Source organism: Macaca thibetana, chromosome 16 (genome assembly GCF_024542745.1).
Source record: "Macaca thibetana thibetana isolate TM-01 chromosome 16, ASM2454274v1, whole genome shotgun sequence".
In the NCBI taxonomy this organism is placed as follows: Eukaryota; Metazoa; Chordata; class Mammalia; order Primates; family Cercopithecidae; genus Macaca; species Macaca thibetana.
In genome coordinates, this window is record NC_065593.1 from 8,666,261 (window position 1) to 8,679,909 (window position 13,649).

At 39.2% G+C, this 13,649-nt stretch overlaps 1 protein-coding gene across 4 annotated transcripts in view; it reads right to left on the bottom strand.

Moving 5' to 3' along the window:
• MYOCD (myocardin) overlaps positions 1–13,649 on the bottom strand; it is a 221,284-nt gene that overhangs the window by 55,586 nt on the left and 152,049 nt on the right. For 2 of the 4 annotated variants that reach the window (XM_050765608.1, XM_050765609.1), the window contains 2 exons: positions 8,327–8,392; positions 3,095–3,138 (listed from right to left, as the gene is read on the bottom strand). Coding sequence is in view for 1 of the 4 variants with exons in the window: in XM_050765607.1 (XP_050621564.1) it covers positions 8,327–8,392 (66 nt within the window). In the remaining 3 variants the exon portion in view is untranslated. The remainder of the gene's footprint in view (positions 1–3,094; positions 3,139–8,326; positions 8,393–13,649) is intronic. The other 2 variants (XM_050765610.1, XM_050765607.1) reach the window with 1 other exon arrangement.

Sequence of the window (13,649 nt, forward strand, 5' to 3'; positions counted from 1 at the left end):
ATCGATCTTCGTGTAGTCTTATTAAGTGGTTAAAAAGAATAGCATACCCTTTTCATCTAGAAACTCCCCGAAGGGAATAGCATGAATAGATCTTGGGATATCTCTGACATTCCAAACACAATTGGTTTTAATTGGGCTTGGGGTTTAGGAGGAATTTAACGGGTTCTCATGTCTCTGAGGCTGTTCAATGCTTATTAGCAAAGCGTATTAATTGTTCTAAGAAACACTGTATTTCCTGTATCTCAGCTTCATAGAGCTACAATTCATCACTTCTTGGTGTTAATAACTCCCCTGGGAGATGATTCACACGGTCCAGTTCCCTGATGCCAGGAGCACAAAGGTCTTCTGGAATCTTCTACCACAGGGTGGAAGAAACTATCTCCATTTAGCAAGGACTTGGGAGGAAAGCCAGAGAGGTCCACATGCTGTATTTTACCACATGCTCTTCTCCTCAGAGGTTAAGGGGTGTTCTATGGGGCACTGGCTTGAGGTCACACCATGGAAAACTATCCTGCCATGGACCTGGGCTTGAGGTTTGCCTTCTCAGTGACCGCAGAGACCGTGGGTTTTAGCCACCTCCCATGAAGGCCAACAAAAGCAATGGAGCTCCCCACCTCTCAGTTGGCTTTTTGGAAAATACATAAAAAACCACTTCTGCTGCCAGCCTGGGGAGTATCAAATGGCAACATTCTGTATTTAAAGAACTTTGACATTTAAGATTGAAAAGGAATTTGGATTCTACATTTTTAAAAAACTCCATGTGATTTTGAGTTAAAATACTGTTGTAAATTCAATCAGCCACACATCTAACTCATTCCCCCTGGAGGAAGATTAATGGCTCCTCACGAGGGAATTTGTGTTCTTGCCTCAGAGTTTTGTTGCAGGCTATTCCTATTTCTGTCCCCAAAGCTCTCGCTAATTTGGGTCAGCCGAGCATATAAACATTTGCTTACTTAGAACTTAGAAAAAAGATTCCGAGATAAGAACAGTCTTCCTGCGGTCCTCTGCTCTCCGCCGTAACCTCATGCCTCCAGCAGGATCCCAGTAAAAGGAGAAAACAGGCCGTGGAGCCACAGAGAACTCAGTGAAGGCAGGGGCCTCACTCCTCAGCACAGGGTAGGGTCCCTGGAGTTGGGCAACTCTGGCAGCAGAAGCAGGGCGGTACCTGGTGTTGGGCTGTGCCTGGTGCAGGCCCTGACTTCTCTTAATGGGACCATTCAGCCGCAGGCTTGGAGCAATCCCAGATCCATTGCTACTAACAGGACCAAGAGGCAGAATTAAAGAGCCAGAGACTTCAGGGCATCAATGAGTGCAGCGTTCTCAAAGTGCAGCCTCCGGACCAGCATCTTCAGCAACTGGGAACGTGTTAGAAATCCCAATTCTTGGCTGGGTGTGGTGACTCACCCCTGTAATCCCAGCACTTTGGGAGGCCGAAGCAGGTGGATCACGAGGTCAGGAGTCCAAGACCAGCCTGGCCAAGATGGTGAAACCTTGTCTCTACTAAAAATACAAAAATCAGGTGGGCACGGTGGCAGGAGCCTGTAATTCCAGCTATTCGGGAGGGTGAGGCAGGAGAATCGCTTGAACCCAGGAGGCAGAGGTTGCAGGGAGCCAAGATCGCACCACTGCACTTCAACCTGGGTGACAGAGTGAGACTCTGTCTCAAAAAAAAAAAAAAAAAAAAGAAAAGAAAAAGAGAAATCCCAATTCTTGGGCCCCAACCCAGCCCCACAGAATCAGAAACTCTGCCAGTAGGACCCAGGAATCTGTGTTTTAACAAGCCTTCTGGGTGATTCTGATGCAAAAGCTTCAGAACCGCTGTGATGGGATTTATAAGTCCAGTGGATCTAGATCTAGGGGTGTTGGGAACCTAGGACTTCCAAACGGGAGCAATGAATGACCAGGACTGATTTTCAGCATTTCAAAAAGCTGAAGAGAAAGAGTATGTCTGCCCGGAGAAAGGCTGCTTAGACTCACAAAGCTGTCACTTTTCATTGCTCCTGCCCGGAATCATAGAGACTTGGTTTAGTTACGGTAGTTCTCATCAACAAGCACTAGCTGGTAAATTTATATACCATGAATTAGAAAATTAACTTAAAAACATAACATTAACTATTTAAAAATGCGTGGATTAATAATTAATGTATGTAGGATTCTTTAGGGGGACAGGGAAGACAACGCTATTTTAAACGTAAAACCTATGGCGGTGTTGGGTAGAATTGAAGAAGTCCCGGGTGGCTAAAATTTTGGGAACCATCCATTTGAGCTCTGCTCTTGCTCTACCATCTACTTTTGGTATAACTTGGAGAAGGCCTGAGAGTTTTCCTGTGCTCTCTCTTTCCCACTTATAAAAATGGGCTTATTCATGCTTGTCTTCTCTCCATCTTGCTTTTAAAGACAAATCGGGTCATAAGAACTTTTTTTTTTTTCCAAACAGGATACATACTATGCATAATGATAATGCTTTGGAGATTATATTTTCTTTTATGCTTGGAAAAAAATTGCTAGTTCAGTACTCCAATGATAGTCTTAAGGGTCTGTTACCCCAATGATAGTCTTAACGGTCTGAAAACAGTGCATTTCCTAGTGTAGCTTTGTAATGTTCAAGACCTGGCTAGTGCACTTGGAGAATTTGATGCAACATCTGTGAATGCTTTGGAATTTCTCAGAAGGAGGGTACAAGGACGAATTCAAAGTGTGCCTGTAATGACTGGTTTTCTAGTTTCTAAGGAACAGGGAAATGGGAAAATTGAAGGAGAGATGGGGGGAAAAGAAGGAAGGTAAGATTTTTGACCCAAATGGGATTGACATGAAAATCCAGGGCACCTTTCTCTATCTCTGAATTTGAGATGTTAGAAAGAAGGGAAGAGGCAGACAGATTCATTCCCTTGCGCCGTGTACTGCTCAAACAGCCGACAGTGTGTGGTAGGGTGTAGGGAAAAGCCAAGTCAAATGAATGCACTGAGAAAAGGAAGAGAGACTTTGTCCGGTCAACTTCTCAAAACTATCGTGAAGCTGCATGTGATAGGGGTGCGGGAATTGCCCCGGTCATTCTTCTTGCTATTCAGAAGTACCACAAAATTCAGGGATTTACCAAGGTTTTGCAGTAAGTATGTGGCTGCTGTAGCTTGGATTAGTCTGCAAAAAAAATAAAGGCAGCACCATTCATAGACAGCTCATTGTATCTTTAAATTCATTTACATTGATCAGATCATGGAACTAGGCTGCCCAGACATTTCATTCTGGCCAGCAGCGGCTTTCTCTGAGACTCTGTGGACACGTAGCAGCCTCTGTGGGCCCCGTGTCCTCTCAAATCCACTTTAGCTCCCTAATCTCATCTTCTGTATTCCAGGAGAATAAATTAAACCTTCTTACATCTCTCCCCTGGGTGAAACACCATAGATTCACTTTAGTAGCAGAGGGAGAGGGAGAGGGAGAGGAAAAAGTGATTTTTCTTTCAATCTTCCTGGCTACCCATTCTTCTGTAGTGGTGCAAAGTTGTCCAAAATTATTCAATGAGATGATTAAATGGGGGTGGTTTGGGACCCCTCCTAGACTGGAAGCACTTTGAAACAGAAGTTGAGTCCGACCTCTCTGTGTGTGTTCCCCAGAGCCTTTCTCATAGCAAAGGATTAATAAATATTTATTGAAATGCTCTATGACCAGTTTATTGAGTCTGATTTACATGGCTGGTCATCTTTCCACATCAAGTCTTCTGAAGTGGTTGGAATAAAATGGTGTTATTTAAAATTTTACCCAGGAGAGTGATACCCAGGGAGAAGAGTTGCAGGAGAGAAAATCTGCATAAGAAATAATGAACAGGCCCAACAGGTCTAGGGAAGGAGGTGGCCTCTGTCCTAATGCCACAAGAATGTAGAGAACCCTGATGTCCTCTTGCAACCTTGAGCCCAAAAGGGAGGGATAGTGAAACCATTTCCTATGAATCCTGGTTGATGATGGCGAAGTAGGCAATTTGAAATCTCCATATTGAGATTTAGAGGTGAGATTTTGGAGAGAAATCTAAACAATAAGTCCTGTAAGTAATATTTCTAAGTTAACTTTGAGAGGACATTTCATTAAGGTTTCACGCCGATTTTGAAAATGTGAATTTCACAACTGCCATTGTAAATGCACCTGGACTGAGAACCCTTTACCTGCTATTTAAAGTTGTTCTGGTGATTCTGTCCTGGCCTCAGAACCCTGTCCGTCATGATTAAAAATCAAGAGATGGTGCCTTTAAAATTCATTCAAAGCACATAAAGAGGGAAATTAGCCTAAACTCATAATGCCCACACATAAGAATAAAGCGAATGTTTAAGAGAAGTGATTCACGAGGATTATAAAAAAGAATTTGTTGCTGGTTGCTAACGACTGTTTATTACTCTGCAGCAAGCTCCAAACCTGCAGGATGCATGCCCAGGAAAAGGGAAGGAAGAAAATTTCAATCCATTTGGATTAGTTTCACTAGAATTACACATGATTCACCTCATTAGAGTCAATGGGGGAGGAGCCTCATAATTTAATTATCAATTTGGAATGCCATTGTAGAGAGACCTGCCATACAGGTAAGTCAGTGAAATCTTTCATTCGATGCTCATCACGGCGAAGCATAGATTATGATATAGAACTTGAAGCCATTGCATTTAAATCATCGGTTTATCTTTGGCATTTTCACATGATACACTTTTTAAATTTTCCAAGTTCTAACTGAATTTTTTGGCCGTAAAATGCCTTATGATAGCAATATAAGTAAGTGTTTTTAAAGGCCAAGCGATTCATTTTGAACGTTTGAGAAAAGGACCCTAGGCAGGGATCAGGAGACACAGGTTCTGGTCTCAGCTCCTCCCCAATAGGAGGGAGTTGCATGTTATCTAGTGGATAAGCCCTGAAGATTTAACCTAATGTAAAACTCACAACTAATTCTCGGCAGGTGCTTCTGTTGATGAGTTAAAAATAGTAAGTCTGGCCAGGTGCGGTGGCTCACGCCTGTAATCCCAGCACTTTGGGAGGCCGAGGCGGGTGGATCACGAGGTCAGGAGATCGAGACCATCCTGGCTAACACGGTGAAACCCATCTCTACTAAAAATACAAAAAATTAGCCAGGCGTGGTGGCAGGCGCCTGTAGTCCCAGCTACTCGGGAGGCTGAGGCAGGAGAATGGTGTGAACCCAGGAGGCGGAGGTTGCAGTGAGTTGAAATCACGCTATTGTACTCCAGCCTGGGTGATAGAGCAAGACTCTGTCCCCCCCCCCCAAAAAAAAAAAGTATTGCTATTTTATAAGGACAATTAACAGTTCACTTAGCCATCAGCTTTGAGTTTTGACAATTTACGACATGTTTAAAAAGATTGCAACTATTTCAAATTTTATGAATAAAGTGAGAGATTTTATGAATAATTTTATCTGGCATGGGTTTACATTCTCAAAAATGAAACTGTAGAAAATGAGACCACATGAGATCTAGGCTTTGGGACATTGGAAAAATCTCTTAGGCCTCTTCAACCTCAGTTTCATGAACAAGAAAGACAAACAGGGATTGGGATGGGTCAGGGGTTTTCAAACTCTATTCTGAGGAGAACCAGCACTACAGAGAGAATTCTCAGGGGGCTTCTGGAAGGAATGAGGAGGGGCCTAGTAAATGGGGCAGACACCCTTGACACTGCCTCAGCCGGTGCATATATATATGTATATATGTACACACACACACACATATATATAGTGCATACGATTTAACAATTAAAAAATTAGAAAATCACAGAATTAGGTAGGCTTTAAGGAATATTAACTTTTTTTCTTTCCTCCTTTCCTTTCTCCTTTTCTTTCACTTTCTGTTTCAAAAAATGTAAATAATAGAATGAAAAAATAAAGTCTTCTTGTGTAAGGTAATGAGTTGCACACTGGATTATGGTTTTGTTTGTTTGTTTGTTTTGTTTTTGGATGGAGTCTCGTGCTGTCGCCCAGGCTGGAGTGCAGTGGTGCGATCTCGGCTCACTGCAAGCTCCGCCTCCTGGGTTCAGGCCATTCTCCTGCCTCAGCCTCCCAAAGTGCTGGGATTACAGGCTTGAGCCACCGTGCCCGGCCTGCTTCTGTGTGCTTTTTATCAGCTTTCTCCCTAATATCTTGACTCTCTCTGAGGGGCCATCTTGCTTGTTATTGTTATCCCTGAAGTGCCTGGCACAGTCCCCTGTATATAGCCTGGTTTATAATAAAATTTGTTGAAATTATATTGAATTGAAAATATCCTGAGGCCCTTGCTGAGGCCCTTGGTTCCTCTTTCCTTCTCCCAATCGTTTGCATTTAGACATGTTTCCTTAGGTGGCAGAGGAAGCACATTGCTCTGCTGAAATGCATGTAGATTGCATGTTTAATCTCTCACTGGGCTGAAGAGGCTAATCATCAGCAGGTGAAGAGACGCATCCTATCTCTAGCTTCCTGAGAAGAGCTAAGTAGAAAAAATCTGTACAGGCGGGGCCTGCGGTGTGCACCTGTCATGACTTGGACACTTTTCTGTAGCAGAATCTACACCCTTGGAAAGCCTGGTTGAGAGGAGGTAGCTGAAGATTGGGGAAAGCCTTCATCATAGTGTGTGATTTTAAAATGCTTTATTATTTCATGATTTGTAGGATTTTTTTTTCTAGAAATTATCTTAATGATGCAATGGACTAAAGATGCAAAATTTCAGTTAAACGGTATTTTGTTAATATGCATATTATTTGATTCTGGAATTCCTGCAGAACAAAATACTATATCTTCATTGGACTCTACTATACAAATGAACATTTGACTTATATAACTTACATGATAGGTGTTATTTTAAAATGTATGATAGTGTGAATTACCATCTTCATTGGGTGTTTTTACTAATTTTCAGATTTAACCCCGTATCCCTCAAAAAATATTTATTCTCAGCCAAATGCCAGCTGCAAGACCCAGGCCCAGAGTATTTAAGCACATGAGTCAAACTTTAAATCAGGTGTGTACAACTTGGGCTTACGGAAAGGTCCTGGGTCCATCTGCTCCATTTGCCTTTCCAGAATTAAGGAGAAAGAAACATCAGTGAAGGGATAGATTATCAGCTTTGAGCGAAATTGTCTTGACCTGATCTGACATCTGCAGACCTTTGGTTTCTCCCTGTCTTTAGCACCTCCAAGGAAAGGCTAAGATGAAACAGGCCACACATCGACTTGCTCCTTTGCTTTCTCAGCATAGTTGTCAACGTTGCTTAAACAGCCTTGAAATAGCAGGCTGAGCTGTTTCTTTTGTACTTCACAAACCTCTGAAAGAGTTGTCCCAGTTTAAGGTCACATACTGTTTACTATTTGTAGAGCTCAGCCACGAACAAAGGATTACTTTTGAATTACAAAACAAGAGGCTTGAAAAATTCTTAGTTTTGTTCTGTCTCTGAAACAAAGACTAAACTTCCAGTGTTCAGCCATGGGTCATAGTGCTTCCACATAACTAACTACGCAACATTTTTTCTAACTAATATAACTAACTACACTATACAGACCTACACATAGGGCTTCCATATAACTAACTACACTACAGTTTTTCAAGGGCAGACTTTTGCTTGTTGTGTACTGAACTCTGAAGTAACAGTCACAACAGCATTTTCCAGGCACCTGAATTTCTGCACAAGTCATTATAGATCTTGATTTTTAAATTTTATTGGAGAAGAAGTTAGAATCTATGGCCTGGTGCAGCTTCACCCATGACTTATTCATCCAGAGTACCCTTTTCTCTGTTTCCACAGATAATCAGGAATTAGCTTTCATTGCTGAATTGGTAGAAAATTTAAAATATATCTTCTAAAATATACAATAATCCTTCTTCTTTTACCCAGATCGTGGCCAGTAATTCAACATTATATCATTTATGCTAAAATGGTATTGCCACTCCACCTTCTAGAGAGGAAATACTTGACCAATGTTCAATTACTTGTGGACTCAAATACCCCAAACAGAACTGAAACTGAGGAGGTGAGAAAAAGACGATGTAATTGATGCTTCTGGAATGAATATTAATTATATCCAATTTTAAAAGTAGATGAGTCAGGGGTGCCCATACTGAATTGTGTTTACCCTGAGAACAAATCCACTACATTGGAATTTTAGGCATAACCAGTATCATTAAAAGGAGCCCCTTGCAGGTGAGTAGGTAGCAGCTGGGGCAAAGCATCCAAGGTCTGGGATTTCTGCTGATACCAATGCTTTGAAGATCTTGGGAGACCATGGCATTGGCTTAAACTAAATGACCTCTGAGGCACTTTCCAGCTCCCAAATGGTGTGGCCCTACGTACATCAGTAATTAAGAGATGCAGGTACTCACGTGGTATTAAGCCTTGGTTAGCCAGCTGTTCCTGAGTCCTTCTTTGTTGAAGTCTTAACTGTAAAACTTAGAAAAGGAAGTGTTAGTTTGTGAGTTGGGCTAAATATCATTATAATCATTATATTTTCATTATACATTCATAGCTCATCTCATTTTATTTCTAAAAGAGTTCTGAAAATTATTATGAAGTTCATTTTAATTTCTGTTGCAGACACAGTGGAAGAAGAAGGAGAGAAGCTGAGAAAGTTACAAGGTTTTGCGGTAAGTCTGTCCCAAACTAGAATTAGAATACTTGTCTCCTCTTTGAAGCGCATGTTATTTTCGCAGTGCCACACTCCCTCTCTCCACACTCTGTCATCTGTAAGATAAATATCATCTAATTCCACTTGGGTGGCAACCAGTGATATCAAGAGGGGAGACAGAGTCCCACCTAGGTTCAAATCTCATCTCTACCCCCTTAATAGCTGTGTATCCCTGAGCAAGTTGCTTCACATCTCTTACGCTCAGTTTCCTCATTTGTAAATGAAAACGACGCCTACCTGGTGGTGTTGCTATAAAGTTTGATAAAACAGTGTATGCACATTGCTTAGCAGAATGTCTGGCACTTGTAAAGACATTTTGATAAGTGGTAGTAGTATGAGAATCTGGAATTCTCCTGGGAATTCAAAGGCCTATTGGGGTTGTGCTTTATCTTAGAAAAGTTAAAACACCGTAAAACTGTCAAATTATATATTATAAATAAATATAAGTATGTTCCCAATATGATGTATCTATAGCACAAATAGATTATATGTATCATAGACATGTAATGGTAAAAATTAAAGAATATTGAATTATTAACTTCTGAGGGCAGTATTTACAGTGTTCTCCTTCCCACTGCCCCTCTCCTCCAAACACATTCTATCTTTGGAAATTCAGACTCCTCCTCATGGATATTCCATGTTCTCTGTATATATTGACGGACACCCCTGACTCATCTACTTTTAAAATGGGATATAATTGTATATGTATAATGTATACATATACATTAAAGTTTGAATCCACTTGGATTAATCGTCAGCTAAAATAAAAACCATGTTTTCCAGAGGACTGCAACAGAACTCGGAGTCTGTATATCATAAGGCTCACAATGTCCAGAATACACTCTAAAATACTCGAACACAAAAAACTGGGAAAATGTGACCAATTCTAAATGGAAAAGACGATGAACAGATGCAAACCTTGAGATGAGTCAGATGTTGAAATGATCAGACAAATACTTTAAAATAGTTATTTCAAACTAGGTTCAATGAAGTAAAAGAAATGGACAAAAAATAGGAAATCTCAGCAGCAAAATAGAACACATAAAGAAACAAAGTAGAAACATTAAAACTTAATATGGCATCTGGAATAAAAAATTATTGAATGGACTTAATAGAAGAATATCAAAGGAGTGAGTCAGTAAACTTGAAGATAGATCAAACTGGAGAAGAGAGAGAAAAAAGATGAAAAAAAGATGAGCAGAGCTTCAGGGACTAGTGTGACAATATCTAAAAGTCTAATGTTAGCCTCAGGGACCAGTGTGACAATATCTAAAAGTTTAATGTTAGGTAATTAGGGTCCCAGAAGTACAGCAGAGCTATAGAGCAAGTTTTAATTTAATTGAAGTAGAGCAGATTAACGTCACATAAAATGGACATCAAGTCACAGAGTATCGTCAGAGATCAAGAATGGAAATTTCATAATTATAAGAGGGAAGATGTAGCAATTATAAATGGATAGGCATTTAAGAACAGAACCTCAAAATACATGAAGCAAAAATGGACAGAATTAAAAGAATAAATAGACAATTTCCAAATCACAAAAGCTTCCTGAAATTGGTGAAAAAATATGTACAGATTCAAAAGGCTCACAAACCCTACACCAAATGTATACACAGAAAACCACACTTGGATACATAATAATCCAATGACTGAAGCCAAAGATAAAGAGAAAAGTCTTAAAAACAGGTGGGGGAGAAACAACACATTGTATAAAGAAAAGTGTTGATTTAAATAGCCACAGACTTCTCTTCAGAAACGATGAAAGCTAGAAAATAAAAAACTAAAAGAGAAACAAAGAAACACCCCATCCCCCAATCTACCAACTCAGAACAGAAAATGTCCTCTAGGAATGAAGGCGAAATAAAGACACTTTCAGGTAAAGAAAAAATAATATAATTTCTTACTAGAAATGCTTAAGTAAATTCTTCAGGCTCAAGGGAAATGATATCAGAAGATAACACAGATATTCAGGAATGAATAAAGAATGTCAGAAATGGTAACTCTATTAACAAGTATTAAAAATATTTATTTTTCTTCTTAATTAAACATACATAACTTTATAAGGAAAAATTATAACTTTGTCTTGCGATGCTCTTAAGGAACATAAATGTAATACAGATTACAGTGATAACATAAAGGACTTCTTATGACTGCCAAATTTCTATAGTTTACATGCAGTGGTATAATACTAACTATAGGTAGATAGTCATAATTAATGATTATACTGTAACCAATAATAAGAACACAAAGGGTATAACTAAAAACACCCTATAAATTGAAATGGAATGCTAAAAGTATCAAGTAATCCAAAGAAGGCAAGAAAGGGGGAATATAGGAACAGAAAGCATAGGGACAAACGAAAATCAAGTAATATAATGGTAGATCCAAATCCAACCATGTCAATAATTACGTCAAATTTTAATAGTTGAAATGCTCAAATAAAACAGAGTTTATCAGAAAGAATTTTTAAAAGCCATATTCAATTATATGTTGTCTGCAGGAGACACACTTTATATATAAACTGTCAGATTGGTTGAAAGTAAGTAGATGGAAAAAAGATATACCATACAGACAGCAAGCATAAGAAAGCTGGAATAACTATATTAATGTCACATAAAATAGACATCAAGTCACAGAGTATTGTTAGAGATCAATAATGGAAATTTTATAAGAGGGAGAATTCATCAGGAAGACATAGCAATTATAAATGGATATGCATTTAAGAAGAGAACCTCAAAATACACGAAACAAAAATGGACAGAATTAAAGGACTAGATAGACAATTTCAAAATGACAGTAGGAGATTTTATGACTCCTCTCTCAACATGACATAATTAGATTTAAAAAATACTAATGACATAGAGGATTTGAGCGATAATATCAAACATCTTGATATAATTAATACTTGTTTAGCACTACAGCCAACAACTGCAGAATAAACATTCTTTTCAAGTGTACATGGTACATTTACCAATATATACTAGGCCATAGAATACGTTTTAATAAATTTGAAATAATTGATATCATGTAGAATACATTTTCTGACCACACTGGAATTAATTATTACTCAAAAGCAATATGCTATTAACAAAAATGTTTGGCAATACATTTCTAGATAATTCATAGTCAAAACAGAATCACAAGAGTAATAGAAAACATTTTAAACTGAATAATAAAAAATACACAACATATTATGACTATTTCATGTTACAATTTCCCATAACCCGTATTACAACTTATGAGATACAGCTAAAGCAGTGATTAGAGGGAAACTTAGAGTTTTAAATACTTGTATTAGAAAAAGAGAAAGGTTTGAAATCAATGACCGAAGACTCTACCATAAGAAGATAAAAAAGAAGTATGCTCATAGTAAGTAGAAATAAGAAATAATAAAGATTAAAGCAGAAATCTTTATAATAGAAAACAGACAAGTAGTAGAAAAAATTAACAATACCAAAAGCTGGTTATTTGCAAAGATCAACAAAACTGAAAAACTCCTAACTAGACTGACTTTATTTTATTTTATTTTATTTTATTTTATTTATTTATTTTGAGACAGAGTCTCACTCTGTCACCCAGGCTGGAGTGCAGTAGCACGATCTCGGCTCACTGCAACCTTTGTCTCCTGGGTTCAAGCAATTCTCCTGCCTCTGCCTCCTGAGTAGCTGGGATTACAAGCGTGTGCTACCATGCCAGGCTAATTTTTGTATTTTTAGTAGAGACGGGTTTCGCCATGTTGGTGAGTTTGGTCTAGAACTCCTAACCTCAAGTGATCCACCTGCCTCGGCCTCCCAAAGTATCTGATTATAAAAGTAGAGAATAAAATTTATCAATAACAGGACTAAAAAATGTGTTATAACCATATATTCTAGACATTAAAGATAATGAGAAAATATCATTAACACATATGTGCTAATAAATTAAACACTTAAAGTGGATACATTTCTTGAAAACTAAAGCTTGCCAAAATTGATACCAAAAAAAACACAGAAAATCTGAATAGCAATATGTTTATTAAATCATTATTGATTATTATAGCCCCTCCCCCCACACAAACACAAAAAAATATTCAGGCCGGGCGCGGTGGCTCAAGCCTGTAATCCCAGCACTTTGGGAGGCCGAGACGGGCGGATCACGAGGTCAGGAGATCGAGACCATCCTGGCTAACACGGTGAAACCCCGTCTCTATTAAGAAATACAAAAAAAAAACCTAGCCGGGCGAGGTGGCGGGCGCCTGTAGTCCCAGCTACTCGGGAGGCTGAGGCCGGAGAATGGCGTGAACCCGGGAGGCGGAGCTTACAGTGAGCTGAGATCCGGCCACTGCACTCCAGCCTGGGTGACAGAGCGAGACTCCGTCTCAAAAAAAAAAAAAAAAAAAAAAAAAAAAAAATTCAGGCCCAGGCAGTTTTACTGGTGAATTTTTATCCAAATGTGATAGGAACAAGTTGTTTTCCAAGTTTTCCATTAAACAACACATTGTATACATTATAACCATTATAAATAAGAATTCTCAATTACTTTGTCTTTCAATATCATAGATCTTAATCAAATGAAGACAAAAGTTTATAAAGATCTCCCATTGTTAGAGTTAGCCAGTTAGAAGACTCTTCCAGTTCTCTAGCTATTAAGTCATTCTGACTTAGATTGAACTGGACAAAGGCAGTGGAAATGGAAACAAAAGGGGAAAATATTAAAAACACTTTGAACAAAAAGAATTAGGAGATTTTGGTGACGTGAAGGAGGATAGAATTATATGCTTACTGGCTGGGTGCGGTGGCTCACATTTATAATCCCAGCACTTTGGGAGGCCGAGGTGGGCGGATCACGAGGTCAGGAGTCCAAGACCAGCCTGGCCAACATGGTGAAATCCCGTCTCTACTAAAAATACAAAAAATTAGCAGAGTGTGGTGGCATGTGCCTGTAGTCCCACCTAGTCGGGAGGCTGCGGCAGGAGAATTGCTTGAACCTGGGAGGCAGAAGTTGCAGTGAGCTGAGATTGTGCCATTGCACTCCAGCCCGGG